Here is a 26,610-nt window from a genome sequence, read left to right as displayed (position 1 = left end):
CTTCACTGTGTGTAGCTAGTCTCTGTCCTAGGAGACAGTCCTTCACTGTGTGTAGCTAGTCTCTGTCCTAGGAGACAGTCATTCACTGTGTGTAGCTAGTCCCTATCCTAGGAGACAGTCCTTCACTGTGTGTAGCTAGTCCCTATCCTAGGAGACAGTCCTTCACTGTGTGTAGCTAGTCCCTATCCTAGGAGACAGTCCTTCACTGTGTGTAGCTAGTCCCTGTCCTAGGAGACAGTCCTTCACTGTGTGTAGCTAGTCCCTGTCCTAGGAGACAGTCCTTCACTGTGTGTAGCTAGTCCCTATCCTAGGTGACAGTCCTTCACTGTGTGTAGCTAGTCTCTGTCCTAGGAGACAGTCCTTCACTGTGTGTAGCTAGTCTCTGTCCTAGGAGACAGCCCTTCACTGTGTGTAGCTAGTCCCTATCCTAGGAGACAGTCCTTCACTGTGTGTAGCTAGTCCCTGTCCTAGGAGACAGTCCTTCACTGTGTGTAGCTAGTCCCTGTCCTAGGAGACAGTCCTTCACTGTGTGTAGCTAGTCCCTGTCCTAGGAGACAGTCCTTCACTGTGTGTAGCTAGTCCCTATCCTAGGTGACAGTCCTTCACTGTGTGTAGCTAGTCTCTGTCCTAGGAGACAGTCCTTCACTGTGTGTAGCTAGTCTCTGTCCTAGGAGACAGTCCTTCACTGTGTGTAGCTAGTCCCTGTCCTAGGAGACAGTCCTTCACTGTGTGTAGCTTGTCCCTGGTCATTGATCTCTCTCTGTCTCTCTCTCCCTCTCTCTCTCTCTCTCTCCCTCTCTCTCTCTCTCTCTCTCTCCCTCTCTCTCCCCCTCTCTCATAGATGGTGTAAGTCAGCTCTAAAGTTAAATGAACTGTGAGTAGATAAAACTCCACTTTGTGCTGTACACTTTCTGTCACTGAAATGAATAGGGGGGGGGGGGGGGCCCCCCCCCCCCCCCCCCAAAATGGGCCAGTGACTCAATTAAAGCTGTTAAAGTTAAGGTTAACTGGGTCAGTAACTCATGGGCTGTGTGGTGAAAGAGGTCAATTCAAGCTGTTAAAGGTCAGCAGAAGAGTGAGGATGTGTTTAGTGAGGGAGCAGACGGACGAGGCGGAGGCGTTAAGGTGTTATTTGCTTCGTTAAAACATTGTTTGTTGACACAGCGACAGTGTCTGTCTGTTCTCTTCTTCTTCTTCTGGGTCAAACATCTCATTTAGTGTGGAATCATTCCTCTACTGCTGGAAACCACTCTATTACTAAAACAATTCAAATTAGATGTTTTCCCATGTTGAGAAACACTTTAAAATAAACTGATTAAGGTCTGGTTGATCAGTGCGTTACAGTCTGAGTGTTTAGTATTGTACTCGAGCAGCACAAGCCAGAGAGACAGCGATGATGTAAAACCATGCCAGAGGCTACACTTCCTCTGTTGGAGTAGACAAGTCCAAAACAGAGACAGTGATGATGTAAAACCATGCCAGAGGCTACACTTCCTCTGTTGGAGTAGACAAGACAAAACAAAGACACAAATGCAAAAGCTAAAGCACTGGACTGCAGAGAGAGGCTGTGTTGCTCTGTTTCTGGTCCAGAACATTGGGTTCAGCTGATCTGGACATGGAGCTCTCTGAGGGAGGGAGGGAGTGTGTGTGTGTGTGTGTGTGTGTGTGTGTGTGTGTGTGTGTGTGTGTGTGTGTGTGTGTGTGTGTGTGTGTGTGTGTGTGTGTGTGTGTGTGTAATCCTCTCAGGGACACCACAGTGCAGTGAGGGTGTCATTGAGATAAGCCCTTCTGGTGACTTAACCTGATATACTTAAGGATTAGGGAGAGAGGGATGGATCGAGGAAGGGAGAGAGGAGACAGGGAGGGAGAGAGGGATGGATCGAGGAAGGGAGGGAGGAGGGAGAGAGGGATGGATCGAGGAAGGGAGGGAGGAGGGAGGGAGAGAGGGATGGATCGAGGAAGGGAGGGAGGAGGGAGGGAGAGAAGGATGAATCTAAGAAGGGAGGCAGGGAGAGAAGGATGAATCGAGGAAGGGAGGGAGGAGGGAGGGAGAGAGGGATGGATCGAGGAAGGGAGGGAGGAGGGAAGGAGAGAAGGATGGATCTAAGAAGGGAGGCAGGGAGAGAAGGATGAATCGAGGACGGAGGGAGAGAAAGATGGATTGAGGAAGGGAGGGAGGGAGAGAAGGATGAATCGAGGAAGGGAGGCAGTAGTCAGGGAGGGAGAGAAGGATGGATCGAGGGAGGGAGGGAGAGAAGGATGAATCGAGGAAGGAGGGAGGAGTCAGGGAGGGAGAGAAGGATGAATCGAGGAAGGAGGGAGGAGTCAAGGAGGGAGAGAAAGATGGATCAAGGAAGGGAGGCAGTAGTCAGGGAGGGAGAGAAGGATGGATCGAGGGAGGGAGGGAGAGAAGGATGAATCGGGGAAGGGAGGGAGGGCCTCCCTCCCTCCCTCCCTCCCTTCATGCCCCCTTCCCTCCCTCCCTCTATGCCCCCCTACCTCCCTGCCCCCTCCCTCCCTCCCTGTCTCCTTCCTCCCACCCTCCATGCCCCCTCCCTCCCTGTCTCCTTCCTCCCTCCCATCATGCCCTCTTCCCTCCCTCCCTCTATGCCCCCTCCCTCCTTCCCTGCCCCCTCCCTCCCTGCCCCCTCTCTCCCTCCCTCCCTGCCCACCTCCCTCCCTCCCTCCAGATACTGATTACTGAATGTCATGTTTCACTACATCAGATGTAGAGGGAGAGATCTGACAGGAAAACACAAACCACTGAACCTACTAGACACAGTGGACTACACACACACACACACACACACACACACACACACACACACACACACACACACACACACACACACACACACACACACACACACGGTAACAGAAAATGGACCACATAATTGGATCAGGGATTCAGTACACAGACTCTCCCTGGGAGAGACAAGAAAATACGCCTTAGAAGAGTCAACTGTAAACCTCCACATCAACTGTAAACCTCCACATCAACTCTCAACCTCCACATCAACTCTCAATCTCCACATCAACTCTCAACTTCCACATCAACTCTCAACCTCCACATCAACTGTAAACCTACACATCAACTCTCAACCTCCACATTAACTCTCAACCTCCACATTAACTCTCAACCTCCACATTAACTCTCAACCTCCACATTAACTCTCAACCTCCACATCAACTCTCAACCTCCACATCAACTCTCAACCTCCACATCAACTCTCAACCTCCACATCAACTCTCAACCTCCACATCAACTCTAAACCTCCACATCAACTCTAAACCTCCACATCAACTCTAAACCTCCACATCAACTCTCAACCTCCACATCAACTCTCAACCTCCACATCAACTCTCAACCTCCACATCAACTCTCAACCTCCACATCAACTCTAAACCTCCACATCAACTCTAAACCTCCACATCAACTCTAAACCTCCACATCAACTCTCAACCTCCACATCAACTCTCAACCTCCACATCAACTCTCAACCTCCACATCAACTCTCAACCTCCACATCAACTCTCAACCTCCACATCAACTCTCAACCTCCACATCAACTCTCAACCTCCACATCAACTCTCAACCTCCACATCAACTCTCAACCTCCACATCAACTCTCAACCTCCACATCAACTCTAAACCTCCACATCAACTCTAAACCCTCACATCAACTCTACACCTCCACGTCAACTCTAAACCCTCACGTCAACTCTAAACCCTCACGTCAACTCTAAACCCTCACGTCAACTCTAAACCCTCACGTCAACTCTAAACCTCCACGTCAACTCTAAACCTCCACGTCAACTCTACACCTCCACATCAACTCTACACCTCCACATCAACTCTACACCTCCACATCAACTCTAAACCTCCACATCAACTCTACACCTCCACATCAACTCTACACCTCCACATCAATTCTACACATCCACATCAACTCTAAACCTCCACATCAACTCTAAACCTCCACATCAACTCTAAAACCTTCACATCAACTCTAATTCTCCACATCAACTCTAAACCTCCACATCAACTCTCAACCTCCACATCAACTCTCAACCTCCACATCAACTCTACACCTCCACATCAACTCTACACCTCCACATCAACTCTAAACCTCCACATCAACTCTACACCTCCACATCAACTCTACACCTCCACATCAACTCTACACCTCCACATCAATTCTACACATCCACATCAACTCTAAACCTCCACATCAACTCTAAACCTCCACATCAACTCTAAACCTCCACATCAACTCTAAACCTCCACATCAACTCTAAACCTCCACATCAACTCTAAAACCTTCACATCAACTCTAAACCTCCACATCAACTCTCAACCTCCACATCAACTCTCAACCTCCACATCAACTCTCAACCTCCACATCAACTCTCAACCTCCACATCAACTCTCAACCTCCACATCAACTCTACACCTCCACATCAACTGTAAACCTCCACATCAACTCTAAACCTCCACATCAACTCTAAACCTCCACATCAACTCTACACCTCCACATCAACTCTACACCTCCACATCAATTCTACACATCCACATCAACTCTAAACCTCCACATCAACTCTAAACCTCCACATCAACTCTAAAACCTTCACATCAACTCTAATTCTCCACATCAACTCTAAACCTCCACATCAACTCTAAACCTCCACATCAACTCTCAACCTCCACATCAACTCTCAACCTCCACATCAACTCTACACCTCCACATCAACTCTAAACCTCCACATCAACTCTACACCTCCACATCAACTCTACACCTCCACATCAATTCTACACATCCACATCAACTCTAAACCTCCACATCAACTCTAAACCTCCACATCAACTCTAAACCTCCACATCAACTCTACACCTCCACATCAACTCTACACCTCCACATCAACTCTACACCTCCACATCAACTCTACACCTCCACATCAACTCTAAACCCTCACATCAACTCTAAACCCTCACATCAACTCTAAACCCTCACATCAACTCTAAACCTCCACATCAACTGTAAACCTCCACATCAACTGTAAACCTCCACATCAACTGTAAACCTCCACATCAACTGTAAACCTCCACATCAACTCTAAACCTCCACATCAACTCTAAACCTCCACATCAACTCTAAACCTCCACATCAACTCTAAACCTCCACATCAACTCTAAACCTCCACATCAACTCTAAACCTCCACATCAACTCTAAACCTCCACATCAACTCTAAACCTCCACATCAACTCTAAACCTCCACATCAACTCCACCATCAGGCCTTTCACACATCAATGAGCTGCTAAAAAGCCCTTCTCAGCTCAAGTCATGAAAAATTCAAGGCTGAAATCATTAGAGAATGAAAGTAGGGGTTTTCTACCACAGACACCAGTGCTGCTGCAGCAAACTGGATACAACAATCCACAACGAAAAACTTGGTGTAATGTAGAGAGTAGAGACTCGCTGTGTTTTACTACTGAAGGGAAGGTAACAGAGACAGAGAGGTGGACTGTCCTGTGTTTTACTACAGAAGGGAAGGTAACAGAGACAGAGACAGAGAGGTGGACTGTCCTGTGTTTTACTACAGAAGGGAAGGTAGCAGAGACAGAGACAGAGAGGTGGACTGTCCTGTGTTTTACTACAGAAGGGAAGGTAACAGAGACAGAGACAGAGAGGTGGACTGTCCTGTGTTTTACTACAGAAGGGAAGGTAACAGAGACAGAGACAGAGAGGTGGACTGTCCTGTGTTTTACTACAGAAGGGAAGGTAGCAGAGACAGAGACAGAGAGGTGGACTGTCCTGTGTTTTACTACAGAAGGGAAGGTAACAGAGACAGAGACAGAGAGGTGGACTGTCCTGTGTTTTACTACAGAAGGGAAGGTAACAGAGACAGAGACAGAGAGGTGGACTGTCCTGTGTTTTACTACAGAAGGGAAGGTAACAGAGGCAGAGACAGAGAGGTGGACTGTCCTGTGTTTTACTACAGAAGGGAAGGTAACAGAGACAGAGACAGAGAGGTGGACTGTCCTGTGTTTTACTACAGAAGGGAAGGTAGCAGAGACAGAGACAGAGAGGTGGACTGTCCTGTGTTTTACTACAGGAGGGAAGGTAACAGAGACAGAGACAGAGAGGTGGACTGTCCTGTGTTTTACTACAGAAGGGAAGGTAACAGAGACAGAGAGGTGGACTGTCCTGTGTTTTACTACAGAAGGGAAGGTAGCAGAGACAGAGACAGAGAGGTGGACTGTCCTGTGTTTTACTACAGAAGGGAAGGTAACAGAGACAGAGAGGTGGACTGTCCTGTGTTTTACTACAGAAGGGAAGGTAACAGAGACAGAGACAGAGAGGTGGACTGTCCTGTGTTTTACTACAGAAGGGAAGGTAACAGAGACAGAGAGGTGGACTGTCCTGTGTTTTACTACAGAAGGGAAGGTAACAGAGACAGAGAGGTGGACTGTCCTGTGTTTTACTACAGAAGGGAAGGTAACAGAGACAGAGACAGAGAGGTGGACTGTCCTGTGTTTTACTACAGAAGGGAAGGTAACAGAGACAGAGACAGAGAGGTGGACTGTCCTGTGTTTTACTACAGAAGGGAAGGTAACAGAGACAGAGACAGAGAGGAGGACTGTCCTGTGTTTTACTACAGAAGGGAAGGTAACAGAGACAGAGACAGAGAGGTGGACTGTCCTGTGTTTTACTACAGAAGGGAAGGTAGCAGAGACAGAGACAGAGAGGTGGACTGTCCTGTGTTTTACTACAGAAGGGAAGGTAACAGAGACAGAGACAGAGAGGTGGACTGTCCTGTGTTTTACTACAGAAGGGAAGGTAACAGAGACAGAGACAGAGAGGTGGACTGTCCTGTGTTTTACTACAGAAGGGAAGGTAACAGAGACAGAGACAGAGAGGAGGACTGTCCTGTGTTTTACTACAGAAGGGAAGGTAACAGAGACAGAGACAGAGAGGTGGACTGTCCTGTGTTTTACTACAGAAGGGAAGGTAGCAGAGACAGAGACAGAGAGGTGGACTGTCCTGTGTTTTACTACAGAAGGGAAGGTAACAGAGACAGAGACAGAGAGGTGGACTGTCCTGTGTTTTACTACAGAAGGGAAGGTGGCAGAGACAGAGAGGTGGACTGTCCTGTGTTTTACTACAGAAGGGAAGGTAACAGAGACAGAGACAGAGAGGTGGACTGTCCTGTGTTTTACTACAGAAGGGAAGGTAGCAGAGACAGAGACAGAGAGGTGGACTGTCCTGTGTTTTACTACAGAAGGGAAGGTAACAGAGACAGAGACAGAGAGGTGGACTGTCCTGTGTTTTACTACAGAAGGGAAGGTAGCAGAGACAGAGACAGAGAGGTGGACTGTCCTTGTGTTTTACTACAGAAGGGAAGGTAGCAGAGACAGAGACAGAGAGGTGGACTGTCCTGTGTTTTACTACAGAAGGGAAGGTAACAGAGACAGAGAGGTGGACTGTCCTGTGTTTTACTACAGAAGGGAAGGTAGCAGAGGCAGAGACAGAGAGGTGGACTGTCCTGTGTTTTACTACAGAAGGGAAGGTAACAGAGACAGAGACAGAGAGGTGGACTGTCCTGTGTTTTACTACAGAAGGGAAGGTAACAGAGACAGAGACAGAGACAGAGAGGTGGACTGTCCTGTGTTTTACTACAGAAGGGAAGGTAGCAGAGACAGAGAGGTGGACTGTCCTGTGTTTTACTACAGACGGGAAGGTAGCAGAGACAGAGACAGAGAGGTGGACTGTCCTGTGTTTTACTACAGGAGGGAAGGTAACAGAGACAGAGACAGAGAGGTGGACTGTCCTGTGTTTTACTACTGAAGGGAAGGTAACAGAGACAGAGACAGAGAGGTGGACTGTCCTGTGTTTAACTACAGAAGGGAAGGTAACAGAGACAGAGAGGTGGACTGTCCTGTGTTTTACTACAGAAGGGAAGGTAACAGAGACAGAGACAGAGAGGTGGACTGTCCTGTGTTTTACTACAGAAGGGAAGGTAACAGAGACAGAGACAGAGAGGAGGACTGTCCTGTGTTTTACTACAGAAGGGAAGGTAACAGAGACAGAGACAGAGAGGTGGACTGTCCTGTGTTTTACTACAGAAGGGAAGGTAACAGAGACAGAGACAGAGAGGTGGACTGTCCTGTGTTTTACTACAGAAGGGAAGGTAACAGAGACAGAGACAGAGAGGTCGACTGTCCTGTGTTTTACTACAGAAGGGAAGGTAACAGAGACAGAGACAGAGAGGTGGACTGTCCTGTGTTTTACTACAGAAGGGAAGGTAACAGAGACAGAGACAGAGAGGTGGACTGTCCTGTGTTTTACTACAGAAGGGAAGGTAGCAGAGACAGAGACAGAGAGGTGGACTGTCCTGTGTTTTACTACTGAAGGGAAGGTAGCAGAGACAGAGACAGAGAGGTGGACTGTCCTGTGTTTTACTACTGAAGGGAAGGTAACAGAGACAGAGACAGAGAGGTGGACTGTCCTGTGTTTTACTACTGAAGGGAAGGTAACAGAGACAGAGAGGTGGACTGTCCTGTGTTTAACTACAGAAGGGAAGGTAACAGAGACAGAGACAGAGAGGTGGACTGTCCTGTGTTTAACTACAGAAGGGAAGGTAACAGAGACAGAGACAGAGAGGTGGACTGTCCTGTGTTTTACTACTGAAGGGAAGGTAGCAGAGACAGAGACAGAGAGGTGGACTGTCCTGTGTTTTACTACAGAAGGGAAGGTAACAGAGACAGAGAGGTGGACTGTCCTCTCAGGGTGGTGAGGGTGGTATAGTGTGAGGGTGGTAGGATGTCAGGGTGGTAGTGTGTGAGGGTGGTAGGATGTCAGGTTGTTAGGGTGGTAGGATGTCAGGGTGGTAGTGTGTGAGGGTGGTAGGATGTCAGGTTGTTAGGGTGGTAGGATGTCAGGTTGTTAGGGTGGTAGGATGTCAGGGTGGTAGAGTGTGAGGGTGGTAGGATGTCAGGGTGTTAGAGTGTGAGGGTGGTAGGATGTCAGGGTGTTAGAGTGTGAGGGTGGTAGGATGTCAGGTTGTTAGGGTGGTAGGATGTCAGGGTGGTAGGGTGGTAGGATGTCAGGGTGGTAGAGTGTGAGGGTGGTAGGATGTCAGGATGTTAGGGTGGTAGGATGTCAGGGTGGTAGAGTGTGAGGGTGGTAGGATGTCAGGTTGTTAGGGTGGTAGGATGTCAGGGTGGTAGGGTGGTAGGATGTCAGGGTGGTAGAGTGTGAGGGTGGTAGGATGTCAGGTTGTTAGGGTGGTAGGATGTCAGGGTGGTAGAGTGTGAGGGTGGTAGGATGTCAGGGTGTTAGAGTGTGAGGGTGGTAGGATGTCAGGGTGTTAGTGTGGTAGAGTGTGAGGGTGGTACAGTGTTAGGGTGGTAGGATGTCAGGGTGGTACAGTGTGAGGGTGGTAGGATGTCAGGTTGTTAGGGTGGTAGGATGTCAGGGTGTTAGAGTGTGAGGGTGGTAGGATGTCAGGGTGGTAGGATGTCAGGGTGGTAGAGTGTGAGAGTGGTAGGATGTCAGGGTGGTAGAGTGTGAGAGTGGTAGGATGTCAGAGTGGTAGAGTGTGAGGGTGGTAGGATGTCAGGGTGGTAGAGTGTGAGGGTGGTAGGATGTCAGGGTGGTACAGTGTGAGAGTGGTAGGATGTCAGGGTGGTAGGGTGGTAGAGTGTGAGGGTAGTAGGATGTCAGGGTGGTAGGGTGTGAGGGTGGTAGGATGTCAGGGTGGTAGGGTGTGAGGGTGGTAGGATGTCAGGGTGGTAGAGTGGTAGGGTGGTAGGATGTCAGGGTTGTAGAGTGGTAGGGTGGTAGGATGTCAGGGTGGTAGAGTGTGAGGGTGGTAGGATGTCAGGGTGGTAGGGTGGTAGGATGTAAGGGTGGTAGAGTGTGAGGGTGGACACAGTCACACTCACCTTGCCTCCTTTGTCTGCACTGTAGAGCTGCATGAACAGGGAGGCAGAGAGGAGAGGGGGAACAAGAGAAGAGAAGAGAGCATGTTGAGTTAGAGACAGTTGAGGAGAGCAGGACTGATGGGAAATAACCAGACAGTACCGTGGTTAAAGGAAATAACCAGACAGTACCGTGGTTAAAGGAAATAACCAGACAGTACCGTGGTTAAAGGAAATAACCAGACAGTACCGTGGTTAAAGGAAATAACCAGACAGTACCATGATTAAAGGAAATAACCAGACAGCAGACAGTACCGTGGTTAAAGGAAATAACCAGACAGTACCGTGGTTAAAGGAAATAACCAGACAGTACCATGGTTAAAGGAAATAACCAGACAGCAGAAGGTACCATGGTTAAAGGAAATAACCAGACAGTACCGTGATTAAAGGAAATAACCAGACAGTACCATGATTAAAGGAAATAACCAGACAGCAGACAGTACCGTGGTTAAAGGAAATAACCAGACAGTACAGTGGTTAAAGGAAATAACCAGACAGTACCATGATTAAAGGAAATAACCAGACAGCAGACAGTACCGTGGTTAAAGGAAATAACCAGACAGTACAGTGGTTAAAGGAAATAACCAGACAGTACCATGATTAAAGGAAATAACCAGACAGCAGAAGGTACCATGGTTAAAGGAAATAACCAGACAGTACCGTGATTAAAGGAAATAACCAGACAGTACCATGATTAAAGGAAATAACCAGACAGCAGACAGTACCGTGGTTAAAGGAAATAACCAGACAGTACAGTGGTTAAAGGAAATAACCAGACAGTACCATGATTAAAGGAAATAACCAGACAGCAGACAGTACCGTGGTTAAAGGAAATAACCAGACAGTACAGTGGTTAAAGGAAATAACCAGACAGTACCATGATTAAAGGAAATAACCAGACAGCAGAAGGTACCATGGTTAAAGGAAATAACCAGACAGTACCGTGATTAAAGGAAATAACCAGACAGTACCATGATTAAAGGAAATAACCAGACAGCAGACAGTACCGTGGTTAAAGGAAATAACCAGACAGTACAGTGGTTAAAGGAAATAACCAGACAGTACCATGATTAAAGGAAATAACCAGACAGCAGACAGTACCGTGGTTAAAGGAAATAACCAGACAGTACAGTGGTTAAAGGAAATAACCAGACAGTACCATGATTAAAGGAAATAACCAGACAGTACCATGGTTGAAGGAAATGACCAGACAGTACCAGACAGTAGACAGTACCATGTTTAAAGGAAATAACCAGACAGTACCATGGTTAAAGGAAATAACCAGACAGTACCATGGTTAAAGGAAATAACCAGACAGTACCATGGATAAAGGAAATAACCAGACAGTACCATGGTTAAAGGAAATAACCAGACAGTACCATGGTCAAAGGAAATAACCAGACAGTACCATAGTTAAAGGAAATAACCAGACAGTACTATGGTTAAAGGACATAACCAGACAGCAGACAGTACCGTGGTTAAAGGAAATAACCAGACAGTACCGTGGTTAAAGGAAATAACCAGACAGTACCGTGATTAAAGGAAATAACCAGACAGCAGAAGGTACCATGGTTAAAGGGAATAACCAGACAGCAGACAGTACCGTGGTTAAAGGAAATAACCAGACAGTACTAAGGTAAAAGGGCTGATTGGACTAGGAGAGGCTACAGGAAGAAAACCAGCTAGATGTTAATCAGGGGTGGGCAATCTCATCCACAATGGGTCAGTGTGGGTGCAGGCTTTGGCTCCAGCCAAGCAGTAACACAACTAATTCAATTACTCACAAGGTATTTCCCAAAATGCATACTACAGTGTTCTGATTAAGCAAATTGGAGCACGGGAGGGTTGGAGTATGAGTCCAAATCAAAGCACACGAAACGCTGGGTTCGTACAGACATTGACAAGTCAAATTCAAAGACTTTCAAGTACTTTTTTTTACAAGCACTAATATTTATTTTTAAGGACCATCAATTTGCAACAGTTCCTACTTTGCAATTGTTTCTGGTCGCCACCAGATGGCAGTAGATCACCATAAGCTGACTTACTATTCATCACCATCTTACAAAATCTACTCAATAATACGTGTTTCACTACTTATTTACGACATTCATAAGTCAGTACTGATGATGTTGACCGATTTCCTTATATGACCTGTAACTCAGTAAAATCTTTAAAATTGTTGCGTTTATATTTCTGTTCAGCATGCATGACAATAACATTAAATTGTCGTTAAATTTCACAAAATGTTAAGTCCCACAGGCTGTCCCAACATATGAAAGACATGAAAGTTAATTCTGACAGTGTAAAAGGCCCTTAGTTTACTATAAAATGTTGTATTCTATACACATTTGAAGAGCAACAAGTTATTGTGTTTGATAAGATGAAAGATTCTCTAACCTCTCTCCCTGCTGGCTTCAATGCTTCTTCTCTCTGTGTATCTCATTTGGGTTAGGGTCATTGCAGCCTGACTCACCACTGTCTATCTCACTACGCTCTGTAAAGAAAAGGTATTTTGTATGAGAACTTATAGCCCATCTTTTGATTATAGCTAGCTTCATTTCAGTCCTGCTGAGGTTAGACTCCGTTCAACGTTAGCTTCAAACTTAATCTGTTTTTTGTGGTTTGGGGGATGTCTGTTGACACGGCAGGAGTCGAGGGATGTTTTGGTTTGGGGGATGTCTGTTGACACGGCAGGAGTCGAGGGATGTTTTGGTTTGGGGGATGTCTGTTGACACGGCAGGAGTCGAGGGATGTTTTGGTTTGGGGGATGTCTGTTGACACGGCAGGAGTCGAGGGATGTTTTGGTTTGGGGGGTGTCTGTTGACACGGCAGGAGTCCAGGGATGTTTTGGTTTGGGGCATGTCTGTTGACACGGCAGGAGTCGAGGGATGTTTTGGTTTGGGGGATGTCTGTTGTCACTGCAGGAGTCGAGGGATGTTTTGGTTTGGGGGATGTCTGTTGACACTGCAGGAGTCGAGGGATGTTTAAAAAAAATCCCACTGTCAGCGGCGTCTCTCTGCCACTTGCCACCGTAGGTCTTGGCTGAGGTAGTTTGTTTCACCACTCGGCTTATGTAGCGGCCGGAGTTTCCCGTTGGACAGAGTGGTGAGTGAATGCGTTGCTAACGAGGCAAATCCAGGGGAGCAGGCGAACATAACGAGCATTCATGAATCATACATGATTTCACTCATGAGCAAAGTTAGGTGCGATTAGAACTCAGATCAACGCTGGGAAAGCAATAATAAGTGGATAAACGATCAATAACAAAATAAAAAAGGCAAGTAAATGCTATTTCACAAATAAAAATGTGCGTAAACGGCATTTACCCTCCACTACGTCCCTGGATGGGGCCGTCAAAACCTTACATCAACAGTGGGGCAAAAAAGTATTTAGTCAGCCACCAATTGTGCAAGTTCTCCCACTTTTCCACCATAATTTGCAAATAAATTCATTAAAAACCCTACCATGTGATTTTCTGGATTTTTTTTCTCATTTTGTCTGTCATAGTTGAACTGTACCTATGATGAAAATTACAGACCTCTCTCATCTTTTTAAGTGGGAGAACTTGCACAATTGGTAGCTGACAAAAATACAGTAGGGGGAGTGCTGCTCAGCGTGAGGTAATACAGTAGGGAAGAGTGGGAGGTAATACAGTAGGGGGAGTGCTGCTCAGTGTGAGGTACTACAGTAGGGGGAGTGCTGCTCAGAGTGAGGTAATACAGTAGGGGGAGTGCTGCTCAGCGTGAGGTAATACATTAGGGGGAGTGCTGCTCAGCGTGAGGTAATACAGTAGGGGGAGTGCTGCTCAGCGTGAGGTAATACAGTAGGGGGAGTGCTGCTCAGCGTGAGGTAATACAGTAGGGGGAGTACTGCTCAGTGTGAGGTACTACAGTAGGGGGAGTGCTGCTCAGAGTGAGGTAATACAGTAGGGGGAGTGCTGCTCAGCGTGAGGTAATACATTAGGGGGAGTGCTGCTCAGCGTGAGGTAATACAGTAGGGGGAGTGCTGCTCAGTGTGAGGTAATACAGCAGAGGGAGTGCTGCTCAGTGTGAGGTAATACAGTAGGGGTAGTGCTGCTCAGCGTGAGGTAATACAGTAGGGGGAGTGCTGCTCAGCGTGAGGTAATACAGTAGGGGGAGTGCTGCTCAGTGTGAGGTAATACAGCAGAGGGAGTGCTGCTCAGTGTGAGGTAATACAGTAGGGGGATTGCTGCTCAGTGTGAGGTAATACAGTAGGGGGAGTGCTGCTCAGTGTGAGGTAATACAGTAGGGGGATTGCTGCTCAGTGTGAGGTAATACATTAGGGGGAGTGCTGCTCAGTGTGAGGTAATACATTAGGGGGAGTGCTGCTCAGTGTGAGGTAATACAGTAGAGGGAGTGCTGCTCAGTGTGAGGTACTACAGTAGAGCGAGTGCTGCTCAGCGTGAGGTAATACAGTAGAGCGAGTGCTGCTCAGCGTGAGGTAATACAGTAGGGGGAGTGCTGCTCAGTGTGAGGTAATACAGTGGGGAGAGTGTGAGGTAATACAGTAGAGCGAGTGCTGCTCAGCATGAGGTAATACATTAGGGGGAGTGCTGCTCAGCGTGAGGTAATACAGTAGGGGGAGTGCTGCTCAGTGTGGGGTAATACAGTAGGGGGAGTGCTGCTCAGTGTGGGGTAATACAGTAGGGGGAGTGCTGCTCAGTGTGGGGTAATACAGTGGGGAGAGTGGGAGGTAATACAGTAGGGGGAGTGCTGCTCAGTGTGAGGTAATACAGTAGAGGGAGTGCTGCTCAGCGTGAGGTAATACAGTGGGGAGAGTGGGAGGTAATACAGTAGGGGGAGTGCTGCTCAATGTGAGGTAATACAGTAGAGGGAGTGCTGCTCATTGTGAGGTAATACAGTAGGGGGAGTGCTGCTCAGCGTGAGGTAATACAGTAGGGGAGTGCTGCTCAGCGTGAGGTAATACAGTGGGGAGAGTGGGAGGTAATACAGTAGGGGGAGTGCTGCTCAATGTGAGGTAATACAGTAGAGGGAGTGCTGCTCATTGTGAGGTAATACAGTAGGGGGAGTGCTGCTCAGCGTGAGGTAATACAGTAGGGGGAGTGCTGCTCAGCGTGAGGTAATACAGTGGGGAGAGTGGGAGGTAATACAGTAGGGGGAGTGCTGCTCAGCGTGGGGTAATACAGTAGGGGGAGTGCTGCTCAGCATGGGGTAATACAGTAGGGGGAGTGCTGCTCAGCGTGAGGTAATACAGTGGGGAGAGTGGGAGGTAATACAGTAGGGGGAGTGCTGCTCAATGTGAGGTAATACAGTAGAGGGAGTGCTGCTCATTGTGAGGTAATACAGTAGGGGGAGTGCTGCTCAGCGTGGGGTAATACAGTAGGGGGAGTGCTGCTCATTGTGAGGTAATACAGTAGGGGGAGTGCACTGTAAAATGCATATTGAGAAACGCCCACAGTCTTCAATAAAGACTTAATTAGTAAAAATCTGCTGTGTTAATGCTTTTGGATAGCATAGCTACTAGACAGGGAGAAGAACACTGATAGAGGATAGCATAGTTACTAGACAGGGAGAAGAACACTGATAGAGGAGAGCATAGTTACTAGACAGGGAGAAGAACACTGATAGAGGATAGCATAGCAACTAGACAGGGAGAAGAACACTGATAGAGGATAGCATAGCTACTAGACAGGGAGAAGAACACAGATAGAGGATAGCATAGCTACTAGACAGGGAGAAGAACACAGATAGAGGATAGCATAGTTACTAGACAGGGAGAAGAACACTGATAGAGGATAGCATAGTTACTAGACAGGGAGAAGAACACTGATAGAGGATAGCATAGTTACTAGACAGGGAGAAGAACACAGATAGAGGATAGCATAGCTACTAGACAGGGAGAAGAACACTGATAGAGGAGAGCATAGTTACTAGACAGGGAGAAGAACACAGATAGAGGATAGCATAGCTACTAGACAGGGAGAAGAACACTGATAGAGGATAGCATAGCTACTAGACAGGGAGAAGAACACTGATAGAGGATAGCATAGTTACTAGACAGGGAGAAGAACACTGATAGAGGATAGCATAGTTACTAGACAGGGAGAAGAACACAGATAGAGGATAGCATAGCTACTAGACAGGGAGAAGAACACTGATAGAGGAGAGCATAGTTACTAGACAGGGAGAAGAACACAGATAGAGGATAGCATAGCTACTAGACAGGGAGAAGAACACTGATAGAGGATAGCATAGCTACTAGACAGGGAGAAGAACACTGATAGAGGATAGCATAGCTACTAGACAGGGAGAAGAACACTGATAGAGGATAGCATAGTTACTAGACAGGGAGAAGAACACTGATAGAGGATAGCATAGTTACTAGACAGGGAGAAGAACACTGATAGAGGATAGCATAGTTACTAGACAGGGAGAAGAACACTGATAGAGGATAGCATAGTTACTAGACAGGAGAAAGAACACTGATAGAGGATAGCATAGTTGCTAGACAGGGAGAAGAACACTGATAGAGGATAGCATAGTTACTAGACAGGGAGAAGAACACTGATAGAGGATAGCATAGTTACTAGACAGGGAGAAGAACACTGATAGAGGAGAGCATAGCTACTAGACAGGGAGAAGAACACTGATAGAGGATAGCATAGTTACTAGACAGGGAGAAGAACACTGATAGAGGATAGCATAGCTACTAGACAGGGAGAAGAACACTGATAGAGGAGAGCATAGCTACTAGACAGGGAGAAGAACACTGACAGAGGATAGCATAGCTACTAGACAGGGAGAAGAACACTGATAGAGGATAGCATAGCTACTAGACAGGGAGAAGAACACTGAAAGAGGATAGCATAGCTACTAGACAGGGAGAAGAACACTGATAGAGGATAGCATAGTTACTAGACAGGGAGAAGAACACTGATAGAGGATAGCATAGCTACTACACAGGGAGAAGAACACAGATAGAGGATAGCATAGCTACTAGACAGGGAGAAGAACACAGATAGAGGATAGCATAGCTACTACACAGGGAGAAGAACACTGATAGAGGATAGCATAGCTACTAGACAGGGAGAAGAACACTGATAGAGGATAGCATAGCTACTAGACAGGGAGAAGAACACTGGTAGAGGATAGCATAGCTACTAGACAGGGAGAAGAACACTGATAGAGGAGAGCATAGCTACTAGACAGGGAGATACATTTCACAGAGGACAGGTCTATATATGACTAGGATGATATAGTACTATAAACCAAGCTGTATGGAGAAGGGTTAGGGTTATTTCAGAGAATAGGTCTATGAAGGACCAGGATGACACAGTACTATAAACCAAGCTGTACCTTGTCCACACAGTCATCGAAGAAGGCCAAGCTGGCGTCTTTGTCTGAGACGAAGGAGCACTCCTCTATAAATCTGATGAACATCTGAGTCTTGGTCATCAGGGAGTAGAACTTCTGGTGGGACCGGTCTCTGCTCTTCAGGAACCCTACAGAACATTACAACCATATGAGAAACCTTAAAAGATACAGTAGAACTTCTGGTGGGACCGGTCTCTGCTCTTCAGGAACCCTACAGAACATTACAACCATATGAGAAACCTTAAAAGATACAGTAGAACTTCTGGTGGGACCGGTCTCTGCTCGTCAGGAACCCTACAGAACATTACAACCATATGAGAAACCTTAAAAGATACAGTAGAACTTCTGGTGGGACCGGTCTCTGCTCGTCAGGAACCCTACAGAACATTACAACCATATGAGAAACCTTAAAAGATACAGTAGAACTTCTGGTGGGACCGGTCTCTGCTCGTCAGGAACCCTACAGAACATTACAACCATATGAGAAACCTTAACAGATACAGTAGAACTTCTGGTGGGACCGGTCTCTGCTCGTCAGGAACCCTACAGAACATTACAACCATATGAGAAACCTTAAAAGATACAGTAGAACTTCTGGTGGGACCGGTCTCTGCTCTTCAGGAACCCTGAAGAGGACGGTTGGGGAGGGAGAAATGGAACATTTGTGGTTCACTGCTAGATATATCTGGCAAAATAGGTTTAGGGTCTTGAAACCTTGACCATGAAGCACACTGCTTAATTTTTTTAACCTTTATTTAACCAGGTAAGTCTTTATTTAACCAGGCAAGTCTTTATTTAACCAAGTGAGTCTTTATTTAACCAGGTAAGTCTTTATTTAACCAGGTGAGTCTTTATTTAACCAGGTAAGTCTTTATTTAACCAGGTAAGTCTTTATTTAACCAGGTAAGTCATTATTTAACCAGGTAAGTCTTTATTTAACCAGGTGAGTCCTTATTTAACCAGGTAAGTCTTTGAGAACACATTCTCTTTTACAATAACAACAGATGTACCTTAGCTTGGCACAGTCGTGCAGGTAAGATAGGGTGCAAAACAGGGAAGTGACTTCCTTAAGTGTTAAACCCAGCTGGGCTGACTAGCAGCTGACCTGTTTAACAGCTGACACGATTAACAGCTGACCTGACTAACAGCTGACCTGACTAACAGCTGACCTGCAGGACAGACAGGGCCAGGGGGAGTGAGGAGGATGGTTGGTCATTGCCTCACACTGCAGTCATGGAGGCCAAGCTTTGTGTTGTTGTGGGTCCCTACAGTAATACTAATGGACAGCTGATAGATTCTCTATGGATACAGATACACCCACACCAATTGGCCAAAGAAACACATTGAGAAAGCACATTCTCCCATTACCCATACTTGTGTGTGTGTCTTTCAGCTCTAGTCATTACATAACAATACTGCAGAGGTCTCTCTAAACTCCTCATCCCTATTTGTCGGGATCACAATCCTTATATCCAACAGCTAGCATGGTTAGCATCCACTAGAGAATGCTCATGTCATTGGCTACAGCTAGCATGGTTAGCATCCACTAGAGAATGCTCATGTCCTTGGCTACTGCTAGCATGGTTAGCATCCACTAGAGAATGTTCATGTCCTTGGCTACAGCTAGCATGGTTAGCATCCACTAGAGAATGCTCATGTCCTTGACTACAGCTAACATGGATAGCATCCACTAGAGAATGCACATGTCCTTGGCTACAGCTAGCATCCACTAGAGAATGCACATGTCCTTGGCTACAGCTAGCATGGTTAGCATCCACTAGAGAATGCTCATGTCCTTGACTACAGCTAGCATGGCTAGCATCCACTAGAGAATGCTCAGGTCCTTGGCTACAGCTAGCATGGTTAGCATCCACTAGAGAATTCTCATGTCTTTGGCTACAGCTAGCATAGTTAGCATCCACTAGAGAATGCACATGACTTTGGCTACAGCTAGCATGGTTAGCATCCAATAGAGAATGCTCATGTCCTTGGCTACAGCTAGCATGGTTAGCATCCACTAGAGAATGCACATGTCCTTGGCTACAGCTAGCATGGCTAGCATCCACTAGAGAATGTTCATGTCTTGTCTACAGCTAGCATGGCTAGCATCCACTAGAGAATGCTCATGTCCTTGGCTACAGCTAGCATGGTTAGCATCCACTAGAGAATGTTCATGTCCTTGGCTACAGCTAGCATGGTTAGCATCCACTAGAGAATGTTCATGTCCTTGGCTATGGGCCATGGTCAAAAATAATGCACTAAATAAGGGATCGGGTGCCATTTGGGATGAAGCCCTTGGCTACAGCTAGCCATTGCAGTCTTTAACAATAAAGGGCCGTCTGACTAGTTACCCACCAGAGACAGTGCAGATTGGATGGTATTAGGTATCAGGTGTGGTATTAGCCAGCTTCAACTGGTCCCAATCCAGACTCAACTCTATCAGGTGTGGTATTAGCCAGCTTCAACTGGTCCCAATCCAGACTCAACTCTATCAGGTGTGGTATTAGCCAGCTTCAACTGGTCCCAGTCCAGACTCAACTCTATCAGGTGTGGTATTAGCCAGCTTCAACTGGCCCCAGTCCAGACTCAACTCTATCAGGTGTGGTATTAGCCAGCTTCAACTGGCCCCAGTCCAGATTAAACTCTATCAGGTGTGGTATTAGCCAGCTTCAACTGGTCCCAATCCAGACTCAACTCTATCAGGTGTGGTATTAGCCAGCTTCAACTGGTCCCAATCCAGACTCAACTCTATCAGGTGTGGTATTAGCCAGCTTCAACTGGTCCCAGTCCAGATTCAACTCTATCAGGTGTGGTATTAGCCAGCTTCAACTGGCCCCAGTCCAGACTCAACTCTATCAGGTGTGGTATTAGCCAGCTTCAACTGGCCCCAGTCCAGATTCAACTCTATCAGGTGTGGTATTAGCCAGCTTCAACTGGCCCAAGTCCAGACTCTGGAGCAGAGAACAGCTACAGCTAGCTAGAGCTCCAGACCTGCACATGCACTGAGACTCACACACACACACACACACACACACACACACACACACACACACACACACACACACACGCACACACACACCAAGCCGGTACTAACCTTGCAGGTCAAAGAGAGAGGAGGCGTCAGTAGTCTTCTCAGACGGGGCCTGGGTGATGGGTCTCAGGTATGAGCGGTAGCCTTTCAAAATGGCCGCCATGAACCTGAGGAAGGCTTCCTGTATCTCCATCTCCAGGCTGTGGAGGCTCTTCCCACAGGCCAGCTCTGTACAGTCACTCATACTCAGCTCCAATAGGCCATCAGGACGCTGCTGACCTGGGGGGAACCAATAGAAAAGAGAGATGTTGGTTCTGCTGACCTGAGGGGAACCAATAGAAAAGAGAGATGTTGGTTCTGCTGACCTGGGGAGAACCAATAGAAAAGAGGGCTGTTGGTTATGCTGCCCAACAACCTGGGGAGAACCAATAGAAAAGAGGGCTGTTGGTCATGCTGGCCAACAACCTGGAGAGAACCAATAGAAAAGAGGGCTGTTGTTTATGCTGGCCAACAACCTGGGGAGAACCAATAGAAAATAGGGTTGATGGTTATGCTGACCTGGGGAGAACCAATAGAAAAGAGGGCTGTTGGTTATGCTGACCAACAGCTTGGAGAGAACCAATAGAAAAGTGGGTTGTTGGTTCTGCTGATCTGGGGGGAACCAATAGAAAAGAGGGTTGTTGGTTCTGCTGATCTGGGAGGAACCAATAGAAAATATGTTTTTTTGTTTACATATCTTATAGGGTTTGTCCCAAATGGCACCATATTCCTTAATGTAGTGCACTACATAGGGAACAGGGAGCCACGTGGGACGCATACCTCATGCAGTTCCAGAGATACATAGAGGAAAACACGCATAGAAGATACAATGGGTGGACAAAACATTAGGAACACCTGCTCCTTCCATGACATAGACTGACCAGGTGAAAGATATGATCCCTTACTGATGTCACTTGGTAAATCCACCTCAATCAGTGTAGATGAAGGGGAGGTGACAGGTTAAAGAAGGATTTTTTTAGCAACATAATATTAGGAAGGTGTTCTTAATATTTTGTCTACTATGTTTAACTACCTGTCAGTTTAAAACACAACTTAAAACAAGCAGGACTGTCTGTATGAAAGTTGAGTTGATGACGTGGGGGGGGGTTTGGGTTCTGTCTGTCTCTGTGTTGTTGTTGAACTAGATAAAGGGTAAATAACAAAACACACAGTTTAAATCTCTATTGAAGTTAGTTTTCCTCTAAGAAACAAGTTCCTAAAGATAAGACTGAGCTTGTTACTCTGCCAAGCTGTATCGATGTTCAATATTCCCAGCCTAAACACTAATGCAGTGGCAGGACACATTTTCAGCCTCACTGAGTCTCAGAATGTAACACTATTCGATTTCTCAATAAGCAGGCAGCAGGTTTACTGGCTAGGATATAAATAACACAACTGAACTAATGGAGACAAATAGAGCAGGTAGGGAGAGGGAGTGGGGGGAGAGGACAGAGAGAGAGAGGAGGAGAGGGAGGAGAGACAGAGAGAGAGGAGAGAGAAGAGAGCGAGGGGGGGAGAGAGAGGGATGAGAGAAAAAGAGAGTGAGAGAGAGATGCAGCGAGAGAGAGACAGAAGAGAGCGAGGAGGAGGGGGAGATAGAGGGGTGCGAGAGAAAGAGAGGGAGATGCAGCGAGAGAGAGAGAGAGATGCAGAGAGATGCAGCGAGAAAGAGAGAGCGAGAGAAATGCAGAGAGAGAGAGAGAGAGAGATGCAGAGAGTGAGAGAGAGAGAGATGCAGAGAGCAAGAGAGAGAGAGATGCAGCGAGAAAGAGAGAGCGAGAGAAATGCAGAGAGAGAGAGAGAGATGCAGAGAGCGAGAGAGAGAGAGATGCAGAGAGCGAGAGAGAGAGAGATGCAGAGAGCGAGAGAGAGATCTTATGCACCTAGATCTTATGCACAGATTCTGTCAGACCTGGGCCCTGACAGTAAATCTCAGTAAGACCAAAATAATGGTGTTCCAAAAAAGGTCCAGTCACCAGGACCACAAATACAAATTCCATCTAGACACTGTTGCCCTAGAGCACACAAAAAACTATACATACCTTGGCCTAAACATCAGCGCCACAGGTAACTTCCACAAAGCTGTGAACGATCTGAGAGACAAGGCAAGAAGGGCATTCTATGCCATCAAAAGGAACATAAATTTCAACATACCAATTAGGATTTGGCTAAAAATACTTGAATCAGTCATAGAGCCCATTGCCCTTTATGGTTGTGAGGTCTGGGGTCCGCTCACCAACCAAGACTTCACAAAATGGGACAAACACCAAATTGAGACTCTGCATGCAGAATTCTGCAAAAATATCCTCAGTGTACAACGTAGAACACCAAATAATGCATGCAGAGCAGAATTAGGCCGATACCCACTAATTATCAAAATCCAGAAAAGAGCAGTTAAATTCTATAACCACCTAAAAGGAAGCGATTCCCAAACCTTCCACAACAAAGCCATCACCTACAGAGAGATGAACCTGGAGAAGAGTCCCCTAAGCAAGCTGGTCCTGGGGCTCTGTTCACAAACACACCCTACAGAGCCCCATGACAGCAGCACAATTAGACCCAACCAAATCATGAGAAAACAAAAAGATATTTACTTGACACACTGGAAAGAATTAACAAAAAAACAGAGCAAACTAGAATGCTATTTGGCCCTACACAGAGAGTACACAGCGGCAGAATACCTGACCACTGTGACTGACCCAAAATTAAGGAAAGCTTTGACTATGTACAGACTCAGCGAGCATAGCCTTGCTATTGAGAAAGGCCGACGTAGGCAGACATGGCTCAAAAGAGAAGACAGGCTATGTGCTCACTGCCCACAAAATGAGGTGGAAACTGAGCTGCACTTCCTAACCTCCTGCCCAATGTATGACCATATTAGAGAGACATATTTCCCTCAGATTACACAGATCCACAAAGAATTCGAAAACAAATCCAATTTTGAAAAACTCCCATATCTACTGGGTGAAATTCCACAGTGTGCCATCAGAGCAGCAAGATTTGTGACCTGTTGCCACGAGAAAAGGGCAACCAGTGAAGAACACGCACCATTGTAAATACAACACATATCTATGCTTATTTATTTTATCTTGTGTCCTTTACCATTTGCACATTGTAAAAACACTGTATATATATATATATAATATGACATTTGTAATGTCTTTATTGTTTTGAAACTTCTGTATGTGTGATGTCTACTGTTATTTTTTATTGTTTATTTCACTTTATATATTATATACCTTACTTGCTTTGGCAATGTTAACACATGTTTCCCATGCCAATAAAGCCCCTTGAATTGAATTGAATTGAATTGAGAGAGAGATGCAGCGAGAAAGAGAGAGCGAGAGAGAGAGAGAGATGCAGAGAGCGAGAGAGATATGCAGCGAGAAAGAGAGAGAGAGAGAGAAATGCAGAGAGAGAGGAATAATGATGTAATACTAACTGGTGGTTTTGTTACAGAGGAAGAGGAGAGGAGAAGAAGAATGATACAACACTGTTCTTTAATATAGACCAGCCGTCTGTTTGGTAGACACTGGAGAAAGGATAGGAAGCTGAATGTAAAGCACTCCTACACTCCTGCTACAGTGGCTTATCATATTCAGAAGAAGAAGAACACCTGAGAGTCAAACACATCCGCTGGAAAGAATCTTTCAAAGTCCACCTTGAAAAGGAGTGTTATTGAAAAAAGTGTTCTTGATCTAGCTTGGTTGCCAGATCTTTTTTTTTGTTGCCAACTCCTTTGTCTTTGTTATATTAAAGGAGCGAACTGAGGCAGAACCAGAGTCACATCTGGCAACTCAGGCTACACTTGACCCAGTTGATTCATTCTGAAATCTTTAGTCCTCTATCCACACAGTACAGTACGGTCCTCTACTCACCGTCCACCAGTTGCTGGTAGAGATTGTTCAGCACATTCATCAGGTTTTTACAGGCTTTCTTTGGCAGGATCTTCCAGGTCAGGGCCCTCTTATCTCCGTTGCTGAAAGGAGAAACACACGGTCAGCTCTCCAGAGGTACAGAGAGGTGGAACACACCCAAAACTAACACCGGCGGGGGATAGGGGCAGGAGAACACCCACGAGACTGCTGCCTCCAAGACTGGTCCAAATATCTTAGAACCACGGAAACAGATTGAACTTTGACCCATATGGAAAATGGATGCACATATGAGTGTACGTCGCTGGAATATATTCTACTATTATCATTACAGCTACAGTGGCCAAACACAACACAATACAGTCTCATTTTCTTCACCATCGATTGAAGGCCCACCTTGAGGAATAGACTGTCTCAGCAGGGTTACAGCCCACCTTGAGGAATAGACTGTTTGTCAGCAGGGTTACAGCCCACCTTGAGGAATAGACTGTCTCAGCAGGGTTACAGCCCACCTTGAGGAATAGACTGTCTCAGCAGGGTTACAGCCCACCTTGAGGAATAGACTGTCTCAGCAGGGTTACAGCCCACCTTGAGGAAGAGACTGTCTCAGCAGGGTTACAGCCCACCTTGAGGAAGAGACTGTCTCAGCAGGGTTACAGCCCACCTTGAGGAATAGACTGTCTCAGCAGGGTTACAGCCCACCTTGAGGAATAGACTGTCTCAACAGGGTTACAGCCCACCTTGAGGAATAGACTGTCTCAGCAGGGTTACAGCCCACCTTGAGGAATAGACTGTCTCAGCAGGGTTACAGCCCACCTTGAGGAATAGACTGTCTCAACTGGATTACAGCCCACCTTGAGGAATAGACTGTCTCAACAGGGTTACAGCAGGGTAACCAGGGTTGCAGCTCACCAAGGTTACAGCAGGGTTACAGCTCACCTTGAGGAATAGACTCTCAACTGTCAGAAGAAGCTGTGCTTACTGGGAGATGGTGTTTGTGTCAGGAGAAGCTGTGCTTACTGGGAGATGGTGTTCGTGTCAGAAGAAGCTGTGCTTACTGGGAGATGGTGTTCGTGTCAGAAGAAGCTGTGCTTACTGGGAGATGGTGTTCGTGTCAGAAGAAGCTGTGCTTACTGGGAGATGGTGTTCGTGTCAGCAGAAGCTGTGCTTACTGGGAGATGGTGTTTGTGTCAGAAGAAGCTGTGCTTACTGGGAGATGGTGTTTGTGTCAGAAGAAGCTGTGCTTACTGGGAGATGGTGTTCGTGTCAGAAGAAGCTGTGCTTACTGGGAGATGGTGTTCGTGTCAGCAGAAGCTGTGCTTACTGGGAGATGGTGTTCGTGTCAGAAGAAGCTGTGCTTACTGGGAGATGGTGTTTGTGTCAGAAGAAGCTGTGCTTACTGGGAGATGGTGTTCGTGTCAGAAGAAGCTGTGCTTACTGGGAGATGGTGTTCGTGTCAGAAGAAGCTGTGCTTACTGGGAGATGGTGTTCGTGTCAGAAGAAGCTGTGCTTACTGGGAGATGGTGTTCGTGTCGGGAGAAGCTGTGCTTACTGGGAGATGGTGTTTGTGTCAGAAGAAGCTGTGCTTACTGGGAGATGGTGTTTGTGTCAGAAGAAGCTGTGCTTACTGGGAGATGGTGTTCGTGTCAGAAGAAGCTGTGTTTTCTGGGAGATGGTGTTTGTGTCAGAAGAAGCTGTGCTTACTGGGAGATGGTGTTCGTGTCAGCAGAAGCTGTGCTTACTGGGAGATGGTGTTTGTGTCAGAAGAAGCTGTGCTTACTGGGAGATGGTGTTCGTGTCAGAAGAAGCTGTGCTTACTGGGAGATGGTGTTCGTGTCAGAAGAAGCTGTGCTTACTGGGAGATGGTGTTCGTGTCAGAAGAAGCTGTGCTTACTGGGAGATGGTGTTTGTGTCAGAAGAAGCTGTGCTTACTGGGAGATGGTGTTCGTGTCAGAAGAAGCTGTGCTTACTGGGAGATGGTGTTTGTGTCAGAAGAAGCTGTGCTTACTGGGAGATGGTGTTTGTGTCAGAAGAAGCTGTGCTTACTGGGAGATGGTGTTCGTGTCAGAAGAAGCTGTGCTTACTGGGAGATGGTGTTTGTGTCGAGGTCGACACAGCTGACGTCCAGCGGGGGTCGTAAAGGTCAAAGTAGCGTGAGTCGACCCCACAATGAAGGGGCAGGGGGCGGAGAGGACTCCTGCCAGAGCCAGCGGGCACAGAGGGATGTACGGACACGGCCAGTGGAATGGGAAGATCATCTGAGGGGGAGAGAAAGAGAGGGAGGTCAAATGAGGAAACTGAACCTTTAAAACTACTGTCAAAACCG

The 26,610-nt window shown here is 46.7% G+C and overlaps 1 protein-coding gene across 1 annotated transcript in view; it reads right to left on the bottom strand.

Moving 5' to 3' along the window:
* Positions 1–26,610, bottom strand: part of LOC135536020 (C-myc promoter-binding protein-like) — a gene marked incomplete at its 3' end in the record, with an annotated part of 97,893 nt that overhangs the window by 48,681 nt on the left and 22,602 nt on the right. The window contains 7 exon segments of the mRNA XM_064962415.1: positions 9,949–9,975; positions 17,322–17,467; positions 20,434–20,649; positions 24,288–24,388; positions 26,369–26,420; positions 26,423–26,452; positions 26,455–26,542. Of these exon segments, the coding sequence (XP_064818487.1) occupies positions 9,949–9,975; positions 17,322–17,467; positions 20,434–20,649; positions 24,288–24,388; positions 26,369–26,420; positions 26,423–26,452; positions 26,455–26,542 (660 nt within the window).

Source organism: Oncorhynchus masou, unplaced genomic scaffold, assembly GCF_036934945.1.
Source record: "Oncorhynchus masou masou isolate Uvic2021 unplaced genomic scaffold, UVic_Omas_1.1 unplaced_scaffold_545, whole genome shotgun sequence".
Lineage (NCBI taxonomy): Eukaryota > Metazoa > Chordata > Actinopteri > Salmoniformes > Salmonidae > Oncorhynchus > Oncorhynchus masou.
The sequence above is the reverse complement of the archived record's forward strand: the minus strand, read 5'-3'. Positions and strand labels throughout refer to the sequence as shown.